Source organism: Corapipo altera, unplaced genomic scaffold (genome assembly GCF_003945725.1).
Source record: "Corapipo altera isolate COAL_440 unplaced genomic scaffold, ASM394572v1 89, whole genome shotgun sequence".
In the NCBI taxonomy this organism is placed as follows: domain Eukaryota; kingdom Metazoa; phylum Chordata; class Aves; order Passeriformes; family Pipridae; genus Corapipo; species Corapipo altera.
The window spans coordinates 1,137,027-1,163,858 of record NW_020884968.1 but is presented as its reverse complement, the minus strand read 5'-3'; the positions used below and the strand labels follow the sequence as shown (position 1 = coordinate 1,163,858).

Sequence of the window (26,832 nt, the reverse complement as noted above, 5' to 3'; positions counted from 1 at the left end):
TCTTTTTAAAATGCTTATTCTCTCACCAAAAAAACTCCAAAATGTTTTATAACATTACAGAGCTCTGATCCTGTGGCACAAAGACCTGCTTCTGTGCACCATTTTTAAACTTTCTGTTTTCATTGCAATGATGACTAAATGGGAAAGTTATGCAGACAACAATGCAGCAATAGAACTGCTGTAGGTTGTTCTATGAACTGTGAAAGCTATGACCAAAGATAAGGCAAACACAAGGGAACTAAAGGGGAATTTCTCTTCCTTCTCCTTTCTTCCACCTCTAAACCTGGGTGGGGAAAGACAGTATATTACAAGAGACAGCACCAAACACTATACCTAGCATACAAAACAGAATAAATGATTGGACAGATCACTGCAGAGGAATTTCTAAGTCAAATTTAAAAAAAATGCACAATCCCTTTAAAAACTAATCAGTATACAATCACGATGCAAAAGGAATATAACGGAGCTTTTCCTGAATTCCACATATTCTGGCCACCCTTCCCTCCCACTCCTCATAAGTCCATTTTTGCAAGGTCAGGGAAGTTTGGTTCTACATCCTCTCAATGTAAGTGAAAGGTGGCTACTACTGTTAATTTATGAGATCCTGGAGCTCCTCATCAGTCAGTTCATTGACTTCCATGATCTTTTCCAAGTGCTCCATATACCGGGCATGGTCTTGCAAAAAGTGGGGCACCCTCATGTTCTCAATCACAGCTAATCCTTTCAGGCGATCCACATCCTCATATGAGATCTGTAAGGAAGGACATGGGTTAGTTTAGTAGTATAGTCCTGTTACTTCTCTGCTGTTGCTCTAAATTCTCTCTTGTAAATGAGAAAATAATTCAGAGTAGAGGAGTTTAAAATCTTGAAGAAACCTTTGAAAACAGGACTAACTCTGTGTGCTTCAGTGTAATTTTAGCAAATGCCTGCATAATTCCTGATTCTGTTTTTGATTCAATCAGTAAACAGACTCATAAGAATCTGCATGAGAATGATCTACAGCAGCTGCAGGAATAGAGAGGGAGCGTATGTGAGTCCTGGAGTCACTCCTCAAAGAGGTGGAAAAATTGACATGAAAATGGAAAAAACACTGTGCCAAAGACTAAGGAACTAGAAAGAAAGTGCAGGACAGGCATAGCACAAGAAGGAGGCTTTGGGAAAGGCATGGTGCCAGCTGACCTGAACTCTGATGTTTTCATTTTCACTACCAAATGTGCTTATGTAAAGCTAAATTAAAATGCACTTCTAGTAACTAACAAAAGCATGAAGAACACTTAAACATCCAATTTTAGTTTTTTGTTTTCCCCATTCAGTTGCAGGGTGGAGACTGAGTTTGCCTCTTGGCATCAGAGCTTACTGAGTGTAAGTGTCAAACTCTCAAACATTTTCCAGCTACTACAGGGCCAAATACCCTTTTTTTGTAATGAAAACTGATATTTTTTTCTTCATAGTCTTATGATTCTACAAGCTAGGATTAAAGTCATGGTAGCTCAAGGTGCTGTGAACGATGGTCCAGAATGGACAGATGCTTTAGCTCTCCACAAGCTGCCCTGCCAGCACAGAATAGGACTCCTTGGGCAGCTATACAGCATGATGAAATTTGTGTGGTTACTGCTTTGTCTACAAGCTGTGTGTTCTGGGCATCCTAAGGACAGAAGCATATGTACTGGCAAAACCCACCAGCCTAGCTGTGCTTACTAAATGGCAAGTCCTATTTCATCATAGGAGGTTTGTGCCAGGTGGCTTAAGAGTGGAGCCTGCTCCTTCCAACCTTTTTACCCCACATTTCTAAGGAGCTGAGCACTGTGCCATCTGGGTTCCCTGGAAACAGCCTGCCTTCTTAGCAGGTGATGGTTTCTCTTCAGAAAAGATTAAAGTGAGCATGAAGGATTTACCAATGTGTAAGGGGCATGGAAGGGCTCTCTGGAAAGACAGGACATTAGAATCCAGATTGATAAACCTGATTAGTAGGGACAGGTGCATCTCACTGATGATAATGGGAACAAAGTCTGCAAAGAGAAGGAATTTGCATCTGAATACATGTGTGTGCTTTTCTAGTTGCAATGACAAGATGCATCCCATTTGAAAAAACAAACATACACCCATGCCCAGGCTTACCCAAGTCACTAAGATATTGCTGTTTGAAGATGGTGTGGCATTACACCTGACTAACCTGTTTAGAAGTGGATACAGAGAAGCTGTACAACATCATACCATCTCCTCTCAGTCTGGAGAACCGAGAACAGTACCTAATGAGATTAAATTCTACATCTTTTCTTCCTCATATTTATGTTCAGGGGTTTCTGTTACTGCTGCAAGGAAGAAACATGATCTGTGATCTGAGGTATAGTTTGGATGGGATGTATTTCCCCAGTCCCTGAATTGCTAAAAAATGACAGAAGTTGACATCCTGAGAAGATCAAAAACATAATCTCATCTTATTGCAGAAACAAGTTGTCTTCCTCACCACATGTAATTAAACCCATTGTGTTAGATAAAAAAGACTGAGGCTACAACCTACGCTTTTTGCAATGTGTTCATGTGTTTCTTGGGTAACACAACAGTAGGTGATATTTTGCTGCTTTTGCTTTTTAGAACTCTGGTAGTTATGTTATACTGAAGTGCACCCAAGATCTGCATTCTATTTCTCCTCAGTATTACTTGCACACGATTGCCACATGAATGGTTTGCAGTGCTTCCCGTATGCGATTGTTTCCTGCAGAGTTTTAAAACAGCTCCTTTTAAAAACCATCTTTTCTCAGGCTTCAGGTTTTTCCCTTAGTCACTTCTAGGGATGTTGAACAGCTTGCATGTGTCCTGTTTCCACACATCACGTTCTTCTACACTGTGAGTAACGTCAGGAGCCTCAGGAAGGCACAGCTGCCTCCATCAGGCAGATTTCTATAGCACTCAGAGGAGAACAGAAGACACAGAAACTTCAGTGTGGCTCTGTCCTCACACTACCTACTAAAGCACAGAAGCAATTCACTGTCAGCAGTACAGTGGACTGCTTCCGTTTCCTATTACGTTCACACCTTTATTGTATTTGCAATGGAAACATGCCCACGGTAGACACACTGAGAAAGATGAGCTCACTTGTTACAATACAACACTGAGAAACTGTAAAAGACAGTGAAAGTTTTCCCACTAAATGCTGGGCTTCCCTGTGTTTAAATCCTGTGCTTTTCATTCTAATCTGAAGATGTGCCAGGCAAGCTTAACACTCCCTTTGGAACAACCCAATCCTATTCCACCCTGAAAAACCAAATAAATCCCCCTTCAAAGTTGTGATAAACTTGTAATAACCATAGGCTATATCTGAGTGCAAGTTTCATACTTCTCTATGCTCACAGAACTTGTCTTTTCTGAGAGTATATGGAGATATTGGAATGGGCCCAGTGAAGGGTCACTAAGATGATTAAGGCACTGGAGCATCTCTCCTATGAGGAAAGGCTGAGAGAGCTGGAACTGTTCAGCCTGGAGAAAAGAAAGCTCAGGAGCATCTTTGTGTGTATAAACACCTGACAACATGGGTGACCCACTGGCAGGGCAAGAGGCAATGGGCACCAGTTAAAATGCACAAAATTCCATTGGAACACAAAACACTTTCGTATGGTGAGAGTGGTAAAACACTGGCACAGGCCAGAGGGGTTGTGGAGTCACCATCAGTAGAGATATTCAAGGCCCAACTGGACATGGTCCAGGGCAAACTGCTCTAGCTGACCCTGCTTAAGCATGGGAGTTGGACTAGATGATATTGAGAGGTCTCTGCAGACCTCGACTGATCTGTGATCCTGAGAGTAGGCACTGCTCTTATACACAGCTTTCCAGTTTGACTGCAGAAGATGTCTGCTGCAAAAACATTCAGAATAGACTTTATGATCCCTTGATTTTAGAAGTTATAAAGTCAAGCACTTATAAATTATCATACTGCTAGAATTAAATTGCTTGTAGACCCTTAATGTGGATGCCATGCAATGTGGATCATAGTGGAATCTGTAATTATATAAGGAATGACTTATTACGTTTTTAGAGTGGCCTAACAATCCTCCAGACTCCCTGAAGAGACACAGGCATGAAGCAGCACAGGAACAGTGTGTGTTCAGTAGAGTTGCAGGCCGAAGCTGTGTGAAGTTAAGGAGGCCTAAAGCACAAGGAAATTTCAGAGAATAAAGACTTATCTGACAGTGCAATTTTATTTTCAGAGCTTTCTAACTTGGCTCAGTTACCTAAATAGCTCTTGCTTATCAGTATGGATGTTTCTGACAGTAAAGGCAAAACTTAAATGTGGACCAAAATCCTCTATCATAATATGCCCCTTTCCTTTACCACACATTTATTGCCAAGTAGGTAGAAATGTTGGTATACCAGCTCTGAATGCAAGCTTTACGTCAATTTGACTCCCAGTTTATGTGAGTATGAACCCTGCTTTATGAACCGTGGAAACTTAGCAACCCAAGGATTTGGTTCAAGAAGCCTGACAAAGTTTCTGCACTTCTTAGGATGATTTTCAGAACAAACAAGCTGTGACAGTTAGAATGGACATAAAATATGTTCTGTGGATGTAGAAATACCATGTATTCTGGGGAAAAAAACCCCCCACACTGATTTTTGAAAAACAGGTGCCACCAGTGAGAGAAATTTGAGATGAAAAATTCTTTGTGGTAGAAGGGGATGTGCTAGAATCAAATGGTTAATTTTGTTTCCTGCTAGGGCTACCACCTTATCTAGTACCTGTCCTGCTTGGCCAAGCCAGTCTGTTGTGCTACAAGTCAGGTAGTACTCCATAAAGGGAGGAAAGTCTGAGAAATATAACCATAAAATCTTAATTGAGGAGCTAAAACCATAAGCGAGGAATGAGGAGAATCTGGTAGAAGTTTCTAGGACCTCAAAATATTTGCAACTTGCACAGCGTAATTCAAAGTGCTGTACAGAGCTGAGATTTCCAGATCAAAGTAAAAGAGAGCAGGATGACTCAGAGCTCCTTGCAGGCAGGCCTGCTGAAATGGTAAAACTGTAGCCTTTGGGCATAATCAGTCTGCTCACCTTTCCAAGGGCTGTCAGAAGATAGAAATCAATGGACTCCCTGTATCTCAGGATTCGGAGGATGCCATCCAAGTACACCTGATCCTTATTGAAACAGCCTGAAAAGGAAGGGAGATACATTGTACTCTATCAAGGTTTGGCCAAGGCATGTTCTCAGAAGCCATTATGAGCAGAACAATTTTATTTTTAAAAACTAGACATTTATACCCCTGACTTGAAAAACTTTTCCAAAAACTAACTAGAAGGTAAAACCTACTAGACAGAGAAAGAAATCAAACACAGATGATAGTGTCTGTGAATAACCACTGCAACATTGCATCTCTTGTAATAAATACGAAAGGGCAAGTCAAGCTGTGAGTATGGACTTCTTCACAGTTTTGTATTTACATTCCACTTCCAACAAAAAGAATCCTTTACTGATTCAGCTTGAAAGTCTCACACGTGCATTTTCAGCCTTGTTTTCCATAGTGAAATTCCTGACACCTCATTTCAGAAAGTGTGGAGTCCCATTTCTCCATTTTGCGAAAGTTTTACTGTGTGGCATGATGAAGGAGCTCTGTGCATGCCCTGAAAACCTCCCTGAAGTAAAAAAAAAAGAGAAGACAAATAGGCAACCCACCTGGTTGTGACGTGTCAGTCCACCCTCTCTTGGCTCGTACGCAGTAATCCCACCTAGTATTGGGGTCTTTGACAAATTTTCCCACGTCCTGGAAAAGCCGACTGAAGGACATTTGGCTAGCCTGATACACTGTGTAGTAGAGCAGGGCAGCTCTCCAAAGAAAAGGGTCTTTGCGGAACAGCACACTGTGAATGCTCGCCAGCCCCTCTTCTGTAGGGTTGATTGGTTTTAACCCGTGTTTTCTACGACCATTCCGGTTGCACCAAGGCTGGCTGTTGTTGTTAAAACCACGAAAATAATGAGTTCCTGAAAAGAAGGATTATGGCACTTAGAATGGTAGCATCTAATGATTAACAAAAAATTATAAGATATATAAGGAGATGCCCATTTCAGAACTCTGAGCAGGTAGGACTGGGAACTGGGGAAAGTGACACCTTTAGCCTTGTCTGCAACAGAGAATTTTGTCAGAGATAGATACACAGTGCAAATATTCACCTGCTGACTGCAAGTGAGACTTCTGAAAATGCCTAAGGAATACAACTATCAGGAAGACTTGACTTTCCAAATCTGTGGAAAGGAATTTTCAAAAGTGTATTACATGCTGAATATCTCTGGCATAGGCTAGGCATTGTAATGACAAGAAGGAAGGAAAATCAAAGTAAGGGGGCAGAAATGCTGCCTCCTGAAGGTGATTAAACAGTCCTATGGCAGCCTTGGAAGATGCTGTGTCCCCTTACAATGTGAGTAACCGTGGTTCAAGGCAATCGCAAGGCTTATTCTTCAGCTGATATTCAGGCACTAGCCAAGTTAATGCATTTTAGATGTCCTTAATTAAAACAGATGCACTGAAAATTTTGCAGAAATTTTCCACAGGGCTGGGCCCACCTTGTGTAATGCAAAACCAAGGCAATCTTACAGCAGTTTAGGGGTCGCTGGGTAAATTCTTCCTGCCTAAAGCATTGCCTACATTTGCAAGCAATGCAGCGTAACAAACACAGATTTTTAAAGTGAAATGGCTGGAGCTGAGGTTGAAAGGTCAAACTATTTTCATTTCCCTTTTTTTTTTAACTCCAAAGTATCTCTAAATTGCTCTTATGAGTAAAATGTCCCTGAGCAGTGACAGCACACAAGGTATGCCCTGGAGCATAGCCTCTGGACTAGCATTATCTGAAAGGATTATACTTTGCCTGCTCCAAGATTCCTTCGGCACGTGAACCTCAGTGCAGTAAGTGGGACTAGCTGGTAGATTTCCTTCAAAAGCTCATTCTGGATCTGACCTAAAATGCTAACGTTTATGTACGTTAGCATTTTAGGAATTCTTTTACTGCATGCTGCAGTGATAAAAAGGTTTCTCCTTCCCTTTAGCACACCTAAAGCACAGGTTCTTTATATATAGTGCCTGGCCCATCATTGTGAAATAATTAAGAATGCATGCAAGTACTCCCCTTTGCCTGAAGAACTGATGTCACGCTCATACCAATTTCGTGTCTCAGCATCCCTTCCAGCCAGTGCTCTCGTGCAGTGGAGATATTGATAGTGAGAGTGGGGCGGCCATTCACCACTGTCATTGAGGCTCGGGATAGCAGGTCCTCCGTGAGATGGACCACAATCTGAAGAGGAGAGAGTTCAGGTAGCAAAGAGCTCTCTTCTCACTCTTGTTCCTGCTTTTTCCTTTGGTCCTTCCATTATTTCATTTCTCTTTGATCCCTTGCCCTTCACAACTCTTCCTTGCTGCCAGCAATCACCTGTGAGAGACCTTTCTGACTCCACTGAGTTTATCCTACTCACCTGTGCTGCTGACAAAACCTCAGGCTTCAGTGGGATTCAGTAAGAGGGTTAAGATAGACAGATAAGAGACTGCAAAATTTAATATAGTAACAGTGACTAGATTCAAGGGTCAGGGAGCAACTATATGCAGAGTAAATTAGACAAAATTCCATTTTTTGAACCGTGTCTAATTATCTTAGAATTACTGAGAACTGAAAAATACTACGTAAATACACATAAATTGTTTTGGTATCTGTATATCTAACTGTATGAAACCTTTTCAGTTGCAATTCTAAAGCCACATGAATGGGAGGAGGAAGCACTATGTACTTTGTTTCCTGTTACATGATGAGGACTTGAAATATTATGAAAATGCTGGTATTGTTTCATTTTGGTTTATACAGGAATATAGTTCTTGCTTTCCTGTTTTCTCTTGGAAAACTGGTCATCAAGACAAAAACTGCCAGAGAAGGAAATTAATGCATATTTATATATTTTGTTATTTGACTTCAAAAAGCCTTTTTAAACAAGTGACTGAGAGGGAGAAGGGAAACTCTCTTTGTTGAAGACTAAGCACCTTTCCCTCTTCATGTAAAGCCTAAAGAAACAGTACTGCTTAGAAGAGTATAAGGGAGAGTACTTAAAAGAAAGACGACTTTTTTAGTATCAAAAAAAAAGGACCCAGGGATCAAAGCCATTAACATGACACTTCCCTGTATTCAAAACTCATCATTCAGCTTCAAGTTCAACAGCAAACAGTCAGTCGTATAAAACTTATATTTAAAAGGCAGAAAAAATAGGTAAATCCCAAAGCATTTAGATTTAAAGCACAGGTACCACTTAGCTTTATTAACATCTCGTCAGCTGGCAAGAGTATTTTCATAATATTTTAGACCATACTAAACATGCTGTATTAACTTTATATTTGCAGGAAAAGTAAAGCATTTCATTAAGAAGGACATGGGTTGCTGGATGAGCATGCAGGATCCTGCTTCCATGAAGTCAAACCAAGCCAAAAACGAATGCAAAGGGAGATAAAAGCATAGCAAAGACCAAACATATAATTTTTTTTATGCTTGCTCTAAACTATCATTTATTAACTCTCAGAAACACAGGTAAGGTCTGGTTATGAGTGTCAGATCATAGTCTCACAAAACTGTGTGATGAGTTTAACAGTTTCTCCTAATAATATTTACCAATTAAACGTAGTTTCTGGGAAACTAATTTTTGTCTCTTGATCTCCCATTCCAGACTCCTCTTGCTCATTGCCAGTGACCTCACCCAAGTCTTGGACTGTGTCAGCTGGTGATTTCATTTGGAATAGTTCTCTTTTTAAATGTTCAATTTCATTTGACTTTTCCAAGAAATTTGATGTAACTCCATCAGACTGGTCTTTTTAAATCCTGAATATAGGAAATAAGTTTTTTGCAAAGGGTTCTAAAAAATTAGATGTTTAAATCCAGGAAAAAACAGCACTCAAACCAACTCAACAAGCCACCCTCTTTCAGACATTTTTATTCACTTATGTCACTTTCATTTGTGTTACTTCTTATAAATCAGTCTCTTGGGCTGGTGCTTATTTTTCTTGGCCTTTTCTTAACTCTTTCCTTTGGTGTAAATAATTTGATACAAGAGAACGGATGGCAGAACTGATGAATAAATGGAAATGTGCTAGTCTCCAAGTAGCTGAAAAAAGGAGGGAAGGAAGGGTGTCGTTCTTGGGTACTCCCAAAAGAGGTGAATTTAAGAACAAGCATATATGAATCAGGAAACAGGCCCAGAGAGATGGCTGAAGCATTCACAAGGAATTTGCATCGTTTCAATTGTTCAAACGTTAGAGTGGGTATAGCCATGAGAAAAATATGATGTAAGGAATATTCTTGTAATTATGGAGGAAAGGCCTCCCAGATGGTCTCCAGGGTCTATCCATGTGTAACGTCTAAGGTCTACATAAATGTTTCTTTCCTAATCCAGCGTATGACTTACCTCACCAAGACAGCCTTCTTTCACCATGTATTTCCTGACACGATTCCAGATGCGACTTTTAGTCAGCAAGCTGCCTCCAGTGGCCTGTTCAAATTTTTCATAGCTTCCATATTTCTGCAATGTTCGCTCCATAATGTTAATGGACTATAAAATACAAAAGCATAGCAAATATCAGTGCAGTAAGATCCCCATGTCAGATTGGCATGTGTATTCTTTCTCTCCCTCTCAGTCTCTTTTTTTTTTAAATTTTAAAATCTTTCTTCTTTTCTTGAATCATTGACAATCACTATCAAGATGTACTCATTTAATACAGGCTGACACATGCTGCAATGAAGTTATACCAGCTTCAGATGTACATCAATGCTAAAATACTAAAAAAAGATTCTGGTCAAATCATCTTAGACCCACATACATCGTGATTATCAGTCTAGTGAAATAATACACATTTTCTCTTTAATTTTGAGAATGTTGTACAACTACCTTATAAAGCAGATATAACAGGATATTTGCAGTTTGTCAGCATGTTTCTTTTTATGGTTTTCTAAAGAATTTTACAAAGATCAACTATTACTGTCATCTTGCTTCATTTCTTGGTATTTTCTAACTTAGAAACACTGATCCATGATTAAGCAGATGTTTAACTATAATTTTAACGATAATATTTCAACCAAAAATGTCTCTTTACAACGAAATCCTCTGTACCATAGGTGTCTGTTTCAGAAAGGAGGAGAGAGAGGAATTTTATTTAGGAATTTTATTTACAGAACTTTCATTTAAAATTTTCATTTAAACAATGATACATCTTTATTGCCCCCCAAAATGAAGGAGGCATGTTTCACTAGACAAACAGAGTGGTATCAACAATTCTCTTATGTATTGCTGGTAGAAGCAGACCCTTGTAGGTGGAAAGCTCAGCATGATGCCCATAACACTATCTGAACTCTGCATGTTGAAGATGTTACTGGTGGGGTGTGAAATACTCATCCCCAGTAATCTGCTTTCCAGTAAGTCATTTCACACCCTTAAAGGAAAATGTGGCTTGGAATAACCTCTTTCCCAGCAACAGTCCAGCTACAGAGAATAGGATCTTTTCATAGATTTGATAAGAGAAGCTCCTGATATTACCTTAAAAAACTAACACTCTTTCTAAGAAAATACCACTAACAATGAAGGTGGAAATCTTTCAGACTGAATCTGTTTTTACATTATACACTTATATCTATGCATGAAGCTGGTAAAATGCTTGTTTCCAGCTGTGTAATTCTGACACTGTCAGACTGACAATTGTCCTCAAAAATTGGATTAATCTTTTACCTCTCACAGCTACTAACAATCCTACTCTAGTTTTTTTCTAGTTGAAACTAAGTAACCCTGAGTAATTGCTGTTGAAACCCATAAATGACAGCTCAACACACTCTTAAAGCCCAGTAGCTCTTTGATAAGAGAAATATCATTTACCTGAATGCCAAAGAAATATTACACCTAATATTCAGTCTTTCTTTGTCTGCCACTTATACATGCTATTAAATTTGAAGGACCATCTGGTCAGATTTGAGTTTCTTTTTCAAGAATGAAGAAAGGGCATAATTTGCTACCTTAGCACAGATTAAGCTAACCCTCTCTGTTTTTTTTAAAGAAGGCTGTATTTTTGGAGGGTTAAGCAATCTGGAAGCGAAGAATCTACCTACTGTGTCTCAATGCTGCAATCTCTGTCCCCACCGCACCTGACTCTCCACAATAAGGCTTTATTTATATGGGAGCAGAGGGCATATGCTGGAGAGCACTAATAGCAAAAAGGAAAGTGAGGGGTAAACAGAAACCTGCTACTGGTTATTTAAAGTCTATACACCAGTTCTTCAGGGACAGCCCAGCAGTACCACAATAAGTTACTCACAGAACTTGGCCAAAAAGTCAGCATGCGTGGCCTCATGAGAATGACTCTGGTAGAAACAGGCTCACCATAAAGCCACCCAGTCTTGTTACATGAACCATGTTTCCTTTCACTGCCTCCTGCGCAGCCAAAACTCCCTCGCCACCATGCTAACTCCAGCCATAGGTCAGGCTTTGACAGAGACTTGCACTGGACCCACTGGGGCCCTGGTGACACTTGACTGGTTCCCAGGACTGGGCCCATCTGGGCAGCTGTGCCCCTGCACCTGATGCAGGAGTAAGAAGCGGATGTTGTGAAGAAAGACACCGACAAAGAACACATTATCTTCTTTCCCCAGTTTTCATTATACGATCAGGTATCAGGATAACTGAAGAGAGGTATTGTAAAAATAGGAATGCCATGCTGCCAACTGAGCCAGTGCAAATGGCTTGGCTTTGCCTCTCTCCGTTACAATACCACAATGAGCACACACAGTAGCTGTGCTGCGTGGTGTTCCCTGAACCCTCACTTTCTGAGATAGGTCTTTCTATCTTCAAATGTATGGTTCTACAGAACAGCAATTCCTCTCAAAAGTTTTAAATAATGTGACTTAAAACACAGTAGATCTTGCAGGTGGAAAGGTTTGGCTTTCAATTCGCTGAAAGTTATTTACTGCAGGAACTGAGGGATGTGTGTTATTTTCAAAAGCCATCAGGGTTTGTTCCTTTCCTTTAAGACTTTTTAAGGCATCTTTCAGAAAGTACCTAGAACTCTGGCTACACCTCTCTACCAGCAAATCAAACAAGACCAGGATATTGGCTCGAGTGCTGGAAAGGGTCCATCCATGAGCTGAATTCTTGGTAGGTCCCAAGGAACAGTGCTATCTTAGGTGAACCAGCATTCCTCTCTCAGGCAACACTTGGCCATATCCAAAGGATCATGTGGTTGTTGGGTTCTCCAAAATAAGTGGCAACAAGGCCACTACGTTTTTATGCCTATTGTGCCTCTCAGCAAACCAAACATCACATCCAGCTCAGTTTCATATCAAACAATGATAAAAAGCTTTTCTGACATTGTGATAGCAAAGCCTTTGGATGGAGAAGAACAGGCAAGTGAGATTCATAGGCTGAAGAAAGCCAATAAAGGTAGCAAAAGATAAAAAGTAAGCTCAAAGAATTGCAAAGATACTTTACAGAATTTTGGAAAAAAATAGGACAAATCTAGAGTGCTGATCACAGTTGAGTAGGGGTGGATGAGAACAGGTTTGACGAAGCAGAGGACTGCCAAAACCATTTGAGAGCACGGGGGCAGTTTCTTCTCAATGTGAAAGTTCATAACAATAAGGGTGTTTGAGAAGGGCTTATAAACTTTATTAGCAATCCCATTCTGATGCTTTGATTTATAAATACATTAATACTATGAGATGCAGTATTATATAGGTGGTGTTATCCCAGAGGACTCTCCTACATTTCTCAGAGTGCAGGTATTTTCCAAAACCACCTCACCATAACAAACAGTGAGAAAATAAGCATCAAACACCAAACACACATTAAACTTTCTGCTTGGCTGTCTGTAAAAGCAAACTTCCTGGATCTGAGACATCCATGCTAAGGCAGGTAGCACAAGTTTGGGAGCCAGGAGGTCCAAGTTGTAGATAAATCCTACTGAAGAAGTACAGAGACTCTCTGGCCTCTTCTACCTCAACCTGATGCAGTTTGCAGCTCCAAGGGGAAGGGTGGGATACTGAAGGGTGCTTCCTCTACCTCATGTGCCATGCTGAGTAACCCATATACTGGCACTCCACCCATGTCCAAAGAGATGTTACAAGTTTGAACTCATGCATGCTGAAAAAGTCATTAAGCTTAAGATTCCTTATTGCTGGACACATAATAAAAAATTACTAAGAAGGATGCTCACCTCTAACACCTTCTCTCTTGACTCTGTTTCAAGTAGTCTAGATAATTCTTTCCAAGTGGGCAGGTGTGGCTCTGGAAGCACTGAAACAACAGGGAGAGCCACCACAAACACACACTGCCATCAGCACATAAATCTCTGGAGAGTGGCAGATTGCCCCAGCACTGAGATAGTCCCCATTCCCAGTGCTGTTGCTGGTTTTGACACTTCTTGCCACAACCACCTTAGCTGGGGATGGTTCCTCGGGGAAAAGTTTTGGGAAATTTTTGGTTTCCAGGCACTGACTACAACACCAAGCCCTTCATTTGGCGTTCTGCACCTGTCTCCAAGGTGAGATGACTCAGTCAGGTGTTGCAAGAACTTGCTGGGAAAGGGGAAAATCCAGACCAGCATGCTAGGTCCTGTCTATTCCAGCATCCAACTGTGAGCTTATTTTCCAGCCTTTGGGCCAGCAGAATACTGGTACTGCCATAGTTCATAAGGCAAAATTGTAAACTCCTCATGAACAGGTAAAAAATGGAGGAAAGGAAGAACTATGTGGCTGTACCACATTACTGGTTAGCAACAATAATTCCTATTCTTTTTTTCTTAGTTAGCTAAAGGTCTGCTTCAACCTCCCTTATCACTACCAAAGAGTACCAAAAGAAGCAGCAGTCTCAGGGCAAGCCCCCTTGCACAGCAAACTCTACTGATGCTCAAGAAAGCAATGACACAGAAGCACTAAGAAAAGCGAGACAAGGCTCAAGACAAATTGCCCGGTTTAGGTTATGGTGATGTTGGCTTTTTAAAACAAATTATTTACAGCCAAGTAGGTCTCTGAATCCCAAGTCAGCCATGCACAGAATGCAGCTTAGTTACTTGAGAGGTACTGTAGAAGGATGTACTGATAAGACATGCTCATGAGGCATTTGAGGGGATCAAGTCAGAAAAGGGGCTCAGTCCCCTACATTCAAGTCAGCTCATCCTACATTCAGAAGCAGCTGTGCTACAAAAGGGTCACAGTCTCTGCTGAGATCTACAAGACAGACAAGGCTTGCAGACACCATTGCTTTCCTCCCTGAATTGCTTATTTGCTGGGGAAAAAAGCTTCCCAGCTGCATGATTGTGTAACAGTAAGAGATACCAAATTGAACTTGTTAGTTCTAATCAACAGCCATGAAATGGTGGCTGTTTGGGTCAAGAGAAAGGTGGGAAGGGAGGTAAGTGCAGGTTTTTGATGCTAGTCCACTCAGGCTGCAGTATTTTGAGTTTTATTCAGTGTTTACAGTGGCTTTTCTTTTGCATGCTTGTTCTTAGTGGGATAAAGAGCACGTTTAAGTAATTTAGAGCTGTTAGAAATGTTTTTAATGGAAAACTTTTAAAATACTTTGCAAGGAATTAAAAATTAATACTTGCTTGGGTTTTGTATGAGACTGTGTTCTGCAATAAACCTATGATCCTTGAAGTGATCTATGGTCTCTTCCAGAAGAAGTGTTCTGCAATAAACCTATGATCCTTGAAGTGATCTATGGTCTCTTCCAGAGGAAGTGAGATGTTTGTCTTGAACCCTGGGAACTTATGCTACTTGGATGGCCTGATATAATTTGTGTTATATATTAGCACCCCTTATCTATAAATCTTAGTTAAGGAGGGAATTTGTTACTACTAAAGAATGAAGTATTTCACAATAAAGTGCTCTTTACAGACAGTGTCACGTTTTTTAATCTTCAACATGCCTAAGCTGTGACATCACTTGGACATAGCAAAGGATTACTCAGTGTTGAATGTCATGTTGTTCAGCCTTCCAGCTCCACCTAACCTTATTTTTCAACTTCTGATAAATTTGCTAATTGTAGGCTACTTGTATTATTGCCTTAAAAGGTGTGTCATACAAACACTTGCAATGTGGCATAACTGGTTTATTTATTAAGTCAAAACTGCTATATTTTTATGAGTACAAGAGAAGAGGATGTACATCTCATTCATGGGAGATTGCTCATTCAACAAAACAGTGGGGGGTTTTTTGTTTGTTTGTATTTCTTAAAAATATGTATATAAAAGTAGATTTCTTGCCTCCTTGTAAATTCAAAGAAACAGGTTACTTAAAGTTGCAACTTACTGATTTTGTTTCAGCAAAGTTAAGTCATCTGCTCTACAACACTGGGAACAATTACTTCTAAGTAAGTATTGCCACCTCTAGCATCTGAGCAAAAATAACAAACACCTAAAGTGTTAAGAAACTTAAGAAGGACAAGTACTTTGAGCCAGAAACTTTTATAGCGCTTCAAGCACACAGTTGCTGCAGTGACCTTGAAGCACAGCAAGAAGAGAATTAATTTCTGTAATATCAGCTATGTCAATCAATGTGAAAAGCTGCAAATCTGCAGGCTATTTTTTTATTCTCAAGTTTGCTTCCCTAAAGGCACATATTGTGTGACTCATGAAGAACCTTATTATGAAGAAAACAACATAAAGTAGAAAGAGAGAAGTAAAGAAACAAAAGAAAATATGAGAAGAAAGACATTAAAATTAGTATTTTTCAAATGTATTAATAACTCAAAAATGTTTTCTCTGTGCCTGTGAAAAGTCAACCGATAAAACTGTTGGGCTGTGCTCGAGGTTAAAATCTTTAAGTAGAGGCACAGGGACAAAGTAAGTGCTCATAAGCCTCTGTGTTCCTCATTCCAGCATTGCTCTGTTAATGGTTTGCAAAACCACAGTGTTCTTTGCCTTTAAAAAACCCAAATAAATGGGGTAGAGAGTGATTTGTCTTCCAGACATATTGCAGTAATGCTATATTAACCAATTTCATAGATATGCACAAAAGCAGAAAGGGCAATAAGAAAACACAATCTGTTTTAGTGTCCTGGCAGGATATGCACAGCTGGGGGTAAAAATATTTTTGAAATTATTAAAAATCCTCTAAAATTCTGAAATGTCAGGTTTTGAGCTCGTTTCACTGAAGTATCCTAAAAGGCCCCAATAAAAATGGTGAGTTCTCTTAGTAAAAACCTAGTTTTACAGCCTTTTATTCATAAAAGAGCAAGCATGTGTAAGTTGCAGTGAGTACCTTTTGTAAAATAAAATGGGAATAATTCTGTTCACAGATAGCAAAGCTTTCTAAAATAAGTACAACAATAAATAAAAGCCAAAACTGTTAAAAAAACCCAAACACCAAAAATAAAAAACTGAATTTATCCTCATTGCAGCAAAAAGGATGACTATGTACAGTTTTGTTTATAATTCTGATCCAACTCTTGATACTGTGAGTACTTTTTCACAACTGAAGTCATCTTTCCTGAACTGAACTTCCTCTAAGATACCTACGTGTTTCTTCTGACAAGTAAAATCTGCGTGGAAAAAAAATAGCAATGAGGAAAAGCAAGTGCTCCTACCATACTTGCTGATTAAAATTTTGATTAATGCTGCTTTTTCTGGATAGTAAATTTGCATGAAATTAAATTTAAATTTGAGTGGAGATGAAAATTTCTAAAGTTAATTGTAGATAAAAAAGAGAGAGTGACACCTGCTGGGCTTGGAGCTGTGTTAAAGCTGCTGGTTTAGTAATTTTTAAGGGCAAGATATTTTTGTTCAGTATTTTTAGGAGCTGAACTTTGAATAAATGCTTTTCTAGTGACTTAAACTAAATCTTGTGAAGTATCATACTTCATTGAATACTAAATCCTTCACTGCTTTTTATAAAGTTGTTACAAAGACTTCATTTTCCCAGGCTTTTTATGGACAGGGAAAAAGGCAGAGTTAGAAATCAGAATAATATTGAGGAATTATTCATTATTAAAATATTCATTATTTAGGTGTAGGGGTTTTTTATTAAAAGAAGGGTAAACAAATGACAAGCTAGATCTAGAAAATGAACATTCATAAAATAACTTTTAAGGCTCTGCTAGACCATACTGAAAGGGATAATTTGTATCAAATTCAGTTTGGTAAATTAGTTATTGTTGATTTGTTGTAATCTGTGATTAGTGTTGCTAATATTGCTATAAAAATCAACGGAAAACTTGCTAAAAAGTTCTAGTCAAGGAGCAGTTTTATTTGGTGTCAGTTTGATTTAGTTGGTTGTTTAGAAGTGTGGAAGATGGACTGTAAGAACCGAACAGCTGTTCTCAGAAAGAAAATAAATTTTTAATGAAACCCAAGAAACTGAGTTTTTAAAATATACAGATATTTGCAATGTGGAAAAGCAGACCAAGACCATCAATACAAGATTTAATGGGTATAGAACACTTTTGTGCATTCTTGGATTCAGAAAAAACAAAGTCACTCTGTTCACAAGTCAAGTATCAGTTCTTAGATTCTATGGTACTTTAATTCATGTATCCTTTTCACCAGGAATTTTGGGAGTTTTTAAGTGAAATATTCATTTCACAAAGAAGTGAAGCTCATGGAATGGCAGGATGTCTTCCCAAGTTAAGTATCACTTGAAACATAAGATTCTCTATTTAGAAAAGCTTGTCAGACTTAAATAAGGTCCTTCTAAACCATTTAAAAATAGCAAAAGTGGTAAGAGTACTGCTTCTGCTATTTTATAGATAAGCACCAGCTTTTGTCATTTAGGTCAAAGTTGAAAGCAAGGCTTTTGTTGTTGTTTGGGACTTTTGGTGACTCAGGTAAGAAGCCGAAGCAGTTGGGAATGTCTGTAGCTGTTACCAGTGTGGCTGCATATTATGGAGAGAAAAAAAAAAAAGGGAAGGGTTTGTCTTTTTAAATTTTACTTCTGTCTGGAATGGAATCTGCTGCTTGACTGAGTCTAATGTATATGCATATTCTTTCAAAGTTGATTAAAGCAAGGAACATCAACATATGCTTATCCAATAATGATGACCTCAAATAATTCCTATCCCCTCCCAATCCCTGTGTCACCAAGAGGATTGGCAGGGGTTTCATGCTGCTTTATTCCTCTGCCTATTCAGGCACCGTATTTTTCCTGTACTAGACTCTGCTTCATTGCCTATAAAACTGTCTTGCTTTAAAGTCTGTTTCATGTAAACCCAATTAGAAGGAACTGTGCCTTTATCCTATAAAATCTGTAACTTCTAGGAAGGCTTTAATTTTTTAATAAAAAATATTTTATTTCAGTTTTACTATTGCATTCTCATCTTTGATGCATTTTTCAAACAGTAGGGGAGGATGATAAGGAGAAATGACATCCTACAAACAAAGCCAAATACCATCTAGGTGTAGGAAGAAATAATCAGTGGAACAGGAGGGAAAAAAAGTAACTATACCTGCTTAAGAAATCTGTCAGATGCATGGCTGTGCTTAGCTAACACATTTGGCAGAGCAGGGTTTTCATATTCAAATTGAGGATTGTATGTGAAATCTGAGTTGAAGAATTTAATCTTCTCTTTCTCCACATTGGAGGGCTTGATTGCAGTTAGTAAACAGAGTTTTTGGCCAGACACATCGCCTTCTTTTCCCTTGCTTTTCGAGGACTGGGATTGCTTTGGCTTTGTCAGATTAAAATGCCTCTTAGTTCTACTTCTGGGTCGAGGTGGCAGTCCTGTGCTGCTCCCTGCAACTGAAATACTGTTTGTAAACTTCACACCGGTAGCCACTGGGCTAGTGACGATGATGGAGGGCTGCCTGTTTGTGCAGTACCACCCACTGCTGAGCAAGGGTAGCGGGGCTTTGACTTTGCGGTGCTCGTTGCTTCGCAAGGTGGTAGAACACTTGGAGGTCTTCCTGTGTTTCTTGTGGTGAGCAGATGACTGCTTTTGAGTGTGGTGTTTTTTCTCCTCCTTGCTCTGCAGAAGGACATTGTAGCTACTGGTTCCTGTCGTGAAAATGTCCTTAAGGATCCCAGAAGGTGGATGCTGGAGGCTGTTTTCATTATTAATGTTCAGCTTACCTACTTCCAGACTCAGGATTGATTTCCTAGAAAGCTCTGTCTTAGGCCAGTGAAGTTTTTCTGCATTTGGGGGGAGGGGGGAAGAAAAAAAAAAGAAAAAGATGAGGACAAATTTGATTTTTCGCACAGCAATACAAAGCTTAAGGACTCAAAACTGCAACATAAATGAAACACAATCTTGACTTCTAGACATAGGGGAGAATTGAGTGTGCATATCACTTCTGAACAATTAGACTGGGACTTGCAAGCATGAGATACTTGTTTCGCTGGATCTTACCTCTCCATACACAACTACACTATAGCTTAGAACTAAGTTGTTTAACACAAGACTCTGTGGGATTTCATGAATGTTTACTCATACATTAAGAAATGTTTAGTTTTGAGAAAAATCTGATTGGTCTTTATCATGCAAGGAAGCCTTTCTGTATGGATAAAGAAAAAAATAAGAAACTGTACAGGAGTATGTGAGCAGTATTTATGGTGAAGTCCCACAGGGATCTGTGCTGTGATATAAGCAGTCTGGTGTGATTTCATCTGCAAAATGTGATTCACAGAATTTACTCTCAGCAAAGGATGAGAACTTCAGAATGGACCAGACACTGTGAACAATTTACACCACCATACGAATAGTAATATAAGCTTAAAAGATGCCAGTTTCACGTGTTCAGTCTTAACACAGACAGTAAGCTGTATTTACAGAGGAGAGAGAAGAGAGATCAGCTAGTTATGTTCCTCAAAAGCCTTAAGACAACACTGGTAATTTCATCTATTCAAAGCTGTTCTACAGTAACAGCTGGCTTTACAGTGTTTCTTCTCAAGTGTTTTCTTAAACTAACTAAATGCAAGAAGTAAATGAGGTTCTTTTAATGAATGAACCCTCCTTTCTTGCTCTGATCCCTGGCATAGCCTTCAGGGGGAGACAGGTTCCTGGTGCAGAGCAGCTGCATGGAAGAATCAGCCAGGATTAAAACTGCGTTCAACATTTGTGCAGGCTTGTTAGAGAGAAGTGACACTGCTTTGCTGGTTCCCTTTTCTTGACAACCAGTTCATCCTAGAACATCAGGTGAGGCAAATGTAAGGGTACAAATAAACAGTGCCACAGAGAAATGCTTCCTACTTCTGCACATAAAATGAGAGGATTCACAGAAGAGGAGATGTGGCTAGAGCTTGATTAAAGCCCGCAAAAGGGATTTGAGCTTCATCCGACAGTTATACATAGCTGAGCCGTAATTACTTTACATACAGTAATTATACTCTGAATGGAACATTAGCAAGAGATCATTAAATGCCTCCAAGGGGAAAAAATTGATGGTAGTTTAATTTCAGCTTTATTTTCACAGTAGAATGAGGTTTTGCTCCCAACATAAGCACCATGACAACGTATTTCATGCTGCTGGACCTCTGTCAGTTCCATGTCAGCCTGTGTTCCTCAGTTCTCCTGAAGATGCTGTCTGAAAAAGCAAGAAGACAGAGGTCCTATTTACATGAACGTACAATTGGCAATCTGTAACCTGGGTATTTCCTCCTCTGGAAAGATAGAGATAGGGGCATTAGATTATTCTCTTTCACAGAAGCATGTGTATCTAACGCAAACTCAGTTTTGTTTTGTGGTAAGTTTGAGAATTCCCTTTCTATGCTCTTGGCACAGGAATGTGCTCCTTGGCATTCCTGTTCAGATTCTGTCAGATCGTTCTCATCACATATGTGACAACCTGCCTACATGGTTTATCTTGCTTTACCATGAGCTGTCATGGTGAGCAGCCACAGTTCTCTATCACAAGGAAAACAACATCAAGCTAACTACATAAAATAAGATGCATTTTTTGGACAACAGAACGGGATGACCACTCTCATACTTCTTGGCAAGTATTTGAGATTAACTTCAGACCGTAACAACTATTACAGTATGAGAATCCTTATTTTTAAGAAGGGTAAATGAAAACCAAGGTTTCCAGAATGTCTGAATCCCTATTAAACTTCTGAGCATGTGACTTTCCCTGCACAGTCAAAATTGAAGTTGGAAATTACACAGCTACTTCTTAAAATACAGACAAGGGAATAACGCAACACTAATGGCACTAACACTTGTCTACTAACCAATTCATAAAAGCCACAAGGAGCACAAAAGACTTAAATTGCTCTTACATAGGGAATAATTTTAACTAATAACACACATGTAGCTAAGAAGTGATAAACAGAAAAGAAAAAAACAGAAACTGAATTCAAAGAAACAACTCAAAATGACCTTAAATCATATCACCCTCCCTCCTCTCCCCCAAGCTCTCGTGTCAGTCTAATATCAAAAACTCATGACAGCAAGCTTTCAGAGCTAAGTAGTACACTTGGCCAGTAATAAATGCATTTATATGTAGACAATTGCTCAACATCATAAGCCAGAATTCTCCTGAAAGTGCCACAAATGGTGATTGAGTGCTGAACACGCACTGGCAGTTTTCACATGCACATGGCTGATATCAAAAATAGTTGTCCCCAATTCTGTAGTTACTTTATATGCACAATCTCGTAGCAAAGTGATTTTTCAGCTGCCAAACCAAGTGTGGCTGTCCTTAATTTCTCTCCAACTAAAGAAGGATAATGTTCATGCCTATTTGTTCTGAAAACCTAGAATCAACAGGTAATCCAGCAGATTTGAAATATTGTAATAGATACCACAGCAGTTTTCACAGAAGCCATTTAACTGCTTTTCTAAAATTCTGCATAGGTGCTCTGAACATCATTATTTTACCAAATAACATAGAAAATAATACTTGAGAGTATGTCAACATCATGTCTCAAAGCAACAAACTAAAGTTCTTTCTTCAGTATGTTTGTTTAAACTATAACAGATGTTTTAAACTCGCTTACATCTGTAAATCAGACAGCATCAACCAAACTAAGAATACACTGTCTTCTAGGAAGCGTGACTTACAAAGCTATATCCAAGAGTTTCCAAGGATTAGCAATGCCTGATGATTGAAATGGAGGTCTAACATTCTGAATATAAAACCAAGTAATTGCACAGCCTGCCTTCTGAAAACGTGTTTCAGTGTTCCAAAAATTACTGAGATAACCACACTATTATAAAATAGCCAATCAGAGAATGGATTATCAACCCGGATTAATTGCATAGACTGCTTAACAGTGATTTCCAGCTTTTAAATTCTGGATACCAAAGGACAGATGTCTACAGATTACTTCTAAAAGGCAAATTGAAAATTACCATACTATGGCATAACTCTATCCTGCATATCATGCTACAGATCATATAGGTTCTATCTTTTGTATCTCATACACGTGTTACTTGTGTTCTGAAAACACAAATCTGAATTTCCTGACTTTACATAGTTGAGTTTTTGCAGTAGAAGACTGTCAAAAGAACATAAGCCCAGGCCTCCAGTTACTTTTGAGAACCTCTATAAAAACGTGACATTTATGTACAAAGATTTTCTTCATTGTTCTTGCTTCCAAACACTCAAAAGTGACAAAGCCCCAAGTCCTTCAACAAATAAAAAAACCCTAATGACAAAACTAACATAGCCTCTTCCCAAAATATTTTCCATCATGTTTACTTCCATTTATTTATATTTTGTTCCTCTTTGCAACAAAACAGTAATAAAAACATAAGTCCTAGAGACATGGGTGAAATATTATGTGAAACAATCTGCCAGATTTAGAGTGCAAGGTGATGTACACATAAGCAAGGAGGGTGAAGACGAGCTGCCTGTTCCCATTTTGGCATAATCAGGGTACCAAAGGACAGAACCCCCTTCTGTTAATGGCAACTTCGTCCATTTTGGGCCAGAGTAGAGCTCTACCCCTCTTTAGAGTCACAGTGTTTGGCTTCTGCTACCCCATATGGTGGGCTAACAGGGCAGCCAGCCACCCAATGGCAACTCCTCCTGTGGTTCTAAAGAATCTCACAAGAGAGTCGGTTGTGCCCTACCTAGCCACAAGCCCATCATTGTCAAGGTATCTGTTGGAATTGCCAGTACTGGACTTATTCCATCCTGCAGACAAATGTATCATGTATCACAGAACAATTCAAAATACCACAGAATTGACTTTGCAAAAATCGCCCCTGCCTGTGTAACTTCCATTCATATAGATGTAGCTATTCCAGTGTCACAGCAGTACTGGAAAGGGGACGGAGTCCAAGACTGCTAACAGAGGATATGTGAGAACCACAAATCTCATTATAATTCTGCACTAATGAAACACTTTCCATGTGGAAGTCGCATCCCAGTCACTAGCCTTAAACCTTGCACCATTGCAAACACTGTCTAATCTTGTCAGCGGTTATTTGTTAGGAAAAATATGTTCGATTTTACATTATATTCAGGAGCTAGATTATATTATTGGTCTCCATCCTTTAGAAATTGATAAATTTAGCTAATCTTGTATTAAGTTAATAATATGTGTGATAAAATCCCACTAGATTTTAGATTTAGAAATTTCTAGACTTTGGAGAGTGTTGTATAAATATCTTCCTCTAGGCTACAGGGCAGCTACTATCTAAGCAGCTTCTTAAATACCTGTTCCACAGGTGGAATGAGGTTAATGACAAGTATTTGTGGGCACAGATCTCACTCTGTCCAGCTGGCCTTGCTCTAAAATAAGAGAGCTCCTGCGGTTTTCAAGCAGCTGTCACTCAGGTTATATATGCACAAAGGACAAATCCTTTCCAAAGTGCAAGTATGATTCTTAAGGTGCTTAGCAAAGATGTTCATGGAGCAGTTCCTCCTGTCCTAGAAAGGTAATGGTCTGAGCCACTACTTTAGGTTTTCAGTTCACCATTACCACGCTAGAATATGGTTGAATTTCTTTTTGCACAGAATCAATTTCCAAGAGCTTGACTTGAATTTTCAAATTTATAGAAATGCAAACAACGTACGTGATTTGTCTACAAGTAGTAGATATTTAAGTTTGAAACAGAGATCAGAAGAAAATACACAGATGTGACAAGATTCCTTCTTTGATGCACCACGTAAAGGTACAATTACATTAGAAAGAAATATTTGTCTTCAATATTCAGACAATTTGAATAGATTAACAACTCCCTGCAGTTTATGAACTCTATAGTTTATGAACTCTAGACTGTATGGTTGTAGTGCAGAGGGCTGTAGAAAAAATATTCTGCAAAAACAGGAAACATAAAATGTTGTATGTGAATCTGTAATGTTCTATTGCCTCTCAATGCCGCAGGCTTGTTTGTGGCATAACAGAACCTGACCAGAATCTTATATTCTATTTCCTCACCACTATAAACACCTTTAAGGTTTACAAACACTCCAGTTTTGAGCAGAAGCTGTCAGGCAACTTGAACTAGACAGACTATAATATAATTCTGTCTATAATGAAAATGGTTTAACGGTAGAACTAGGCAGTAAGTGCCTGTAAAAAGACTAGCACTGAGTTATCTTCTATTTTCACAAGCATCTTAGTTATTAACTAGAGCCTGTATGATGTTGGGAACTTTGACATTTAACCTAAGACTTTTTTTCCCCCCAAAAAAATATCTACCTATTTACTTTACTTCTGTAAATGTGTTATCTGTCATTCAACTTTCAATTCTGCGCGTCAAAACCAAGGGTAAGTTTCAGCCATCATACAGTTTGTATGTCTGATTCATTAACTGCCACACTTACAGGACTGATTGGCATGATTTTGAACTCTGCAATTTGGATTTTCTTCTTTGAAATTACGATGATATATAAGATGTACCCTTTCAACCTTAAAAAAAAGTATGAACTGACTTGCCAGCAGTTTCTTGCATGTACATTTCTACACTGAAATATGGCATTATGTAACTGACTCCAAATTTGTGTTCTTCAAATTAAATTACACGAGCACAGTAATAAGTAAAAGTGAAGACTTGGCCCTAATGAAATCAAGTAACAAACTCCCATTGATTTAATAGACTCAGGATATAATCACAAACCACTGATTTATACGCAGACTTGTACAGAATGAAACTCCCATCCAAGCAGATCTCTGATTTGTTCTACTGCAGCACAGGTGTGGTCAGGAATATATGATGGAGGGATATGGACCCAAAATAACTATCTTGCAAGAAATCTCTTCCTTTAAGATTGCAGCTGCTGTTGCACATCTCTAGAGCTGCTCTGATCTATCCCATGAACTTTATTTCTATTCCCAGTACCAGAAGCAAGACACTAGTCATATCCATGCACAGATGGAACAGCAGATAAATTATGCAGAGCAAGAGTAGCTGTAAGAGATCTTAATTACAATTGTAACAGTACTGACTGAGGGGACACTAAGACACTTCCACCTCTTCTAGATAGATTTTTCCATGACAAAGAAACACTAGCTTGAGCAGCTGAAGTAATGACACATGAAATTACATCAAATTCAAGCAAGGAAAACATCCAAGTGAAAAATTTGCTTTGCGGCAGCAACTGTATTGTAGGTTTTCCTGCATTCCACATGTATGCAGCATGGAACATAACAGTTTTGTGTAACATCAAATACTTTTCCATATTATCATTATATAGTCATAATACAGGTTTTTATACACACGTACCATAGGGATTTGTTAACTTCTCTGAAAACATAGCACAGAGCAGAGCCAAAGAGTGAAAGACACCGGCTATCATTAGTAATAGTTTTATTGGCATTCTTCCTTGCATCTTCTGTCCCTCGCTCCAGCGGAGCGGGTGTTACATCCACACTCCCCAGCGTCCTGGGGAAGGGTCAGGGCCCGCAGGACTCGCTCGTACTCACAGAGGGGGCTTCTGCAGCGCCGTCTCTCCTGGAGACAGGCAGGTGTGGAGCTCCTTCCCCAGGGACCAGGGCACGCACGGAGACTCCGCGGTGCCCGGCCGGGTGATGCTTTCCCGGGAGGGAGGGAGGGAGGGCTGGCAGCCCCTCTCACCCGCTCCCGGGCGCGGCCGGGGCGGTACTCACCGGTGACACAGATGGACTCCAGCATGATGCTCCGCCAGGCACTGCCGCCGCTCTGCCCTGCCGGCTTCCCCCAGCGCGGCGGGCTCCTGTCTCGTGGGCGGGGAGCCCTGAGGGGAAGCGGGCGGGGAGGCAGCGAGCAGCGCCGGGCACGGCGCGGGATGAGCCCGCCTCGGCGCCTCCCCGGATCCAGGAGAGCGCGGCTGGCCCCGGGCCGGCAGGCGGGAGCCGCGCCGCCGGCGCCCCCGCCCGCCCCTGCACACTACATGTCCCGGCGTGCCCCGCGCGGCCTGAACGCTAGCAGGGGCGGGGCGAGGGCGCGCTGCACCCTGGGATCTGTAGTGCAGCAGTATCCCACCCCGCCTACCGCTACTCCGGGATATTGCCGACACAGCCCGCTTTATCCCACCGGCACGGCTGGGTGCCAGGCGCCAGCAGCATGGACTCCTGCATCATCCTTTGCAGGAGTCTAGCGAGCATAAGTTACGCTGACTCCAGCGTTGCAGTCCTCTGATAATCAGTTACCAACAACCACCATCGCTGCAATTGGTGATAGGTGGTGTGGTTGGCAATTATCTGCTAGGCCTGAGGCAGGCAGAGGAAGGACTGCACGAGACAAGGGTGCTCAGCAGGATATGTGCCATCCCGGGAGATGTGTTTTATACTTGGTGGTGTCTCATGCTAAAGAGAATGGAGGAATCACATCAGGGCAACAGTTTAGGGCAGTAACTGATGGTTATGATACATTGATAAGTAATAAATAGAATTTAAAGCTGAAGACAGATTTTATGTTGCACCCTCCTGTTGCTTTACTTGTTGCGCAATCTGTTGCTTTGCTTGTGAAACCTTTCACTC

The 26,832-nt window shown here is 40.0% G+C and overlaps 1 protein-coding gene across 1 annotated transcript; it reads right to left on the bottom strand.

Annotated features, from left to right (window-relative positions):
• KIAA0895 (KIAA0895 ortholog) lies at positions 1-26,101 on the bottom strand. The gene is made up of 7 exons (XM_027665043.1): positions 25,981-26,101; positions 18,431-19,113; positions 9,419-9,562; positions 7,143-7,275; positions 5,666-5,971; positions 5,047-5,144; positions 1-751 (listed from the first exon to the last, which is right to left on the bottom strand). Exons 1-7 carry the CDS (start codon positions 26,003-26,005, stop codon positions 590-592), a joined length of 1,551 nt encoding a protein of 516 aa, XP_027520844.1. The 5' UTR covers positions 26,006-26,101; the 3' UTR covers positions 1-589.
• Positions 26,102-26,832: the final 731 nt, after the last annotated feature.

What these genes read in the sequence shown, in the direction of transcription:
- KIAA0895 (XM_027665043.1), bottom strand. Translation starts at nt 26,005, where the DNA reads ATGCTGGAGTCCATCTGTGTCACCG. An exon ending in GATGCTGAGACACGAAATTG is followed by an intron (nt 5,972 to 7,142) that starts GTATGAGCGTGA and finishes CCTTCTTTTCAG; the next exon opens with GAACTCATTATTTTCGTGGT. An exon ending in GACTGACACGTCACAACCAG is followed by an intron (nt 5,145 to 5,665) that starts GTGGGTTGCCTA and finishes CTTCCTTTTCAG; the next exon opens with GCTGTTTCAATAAGGATCAG.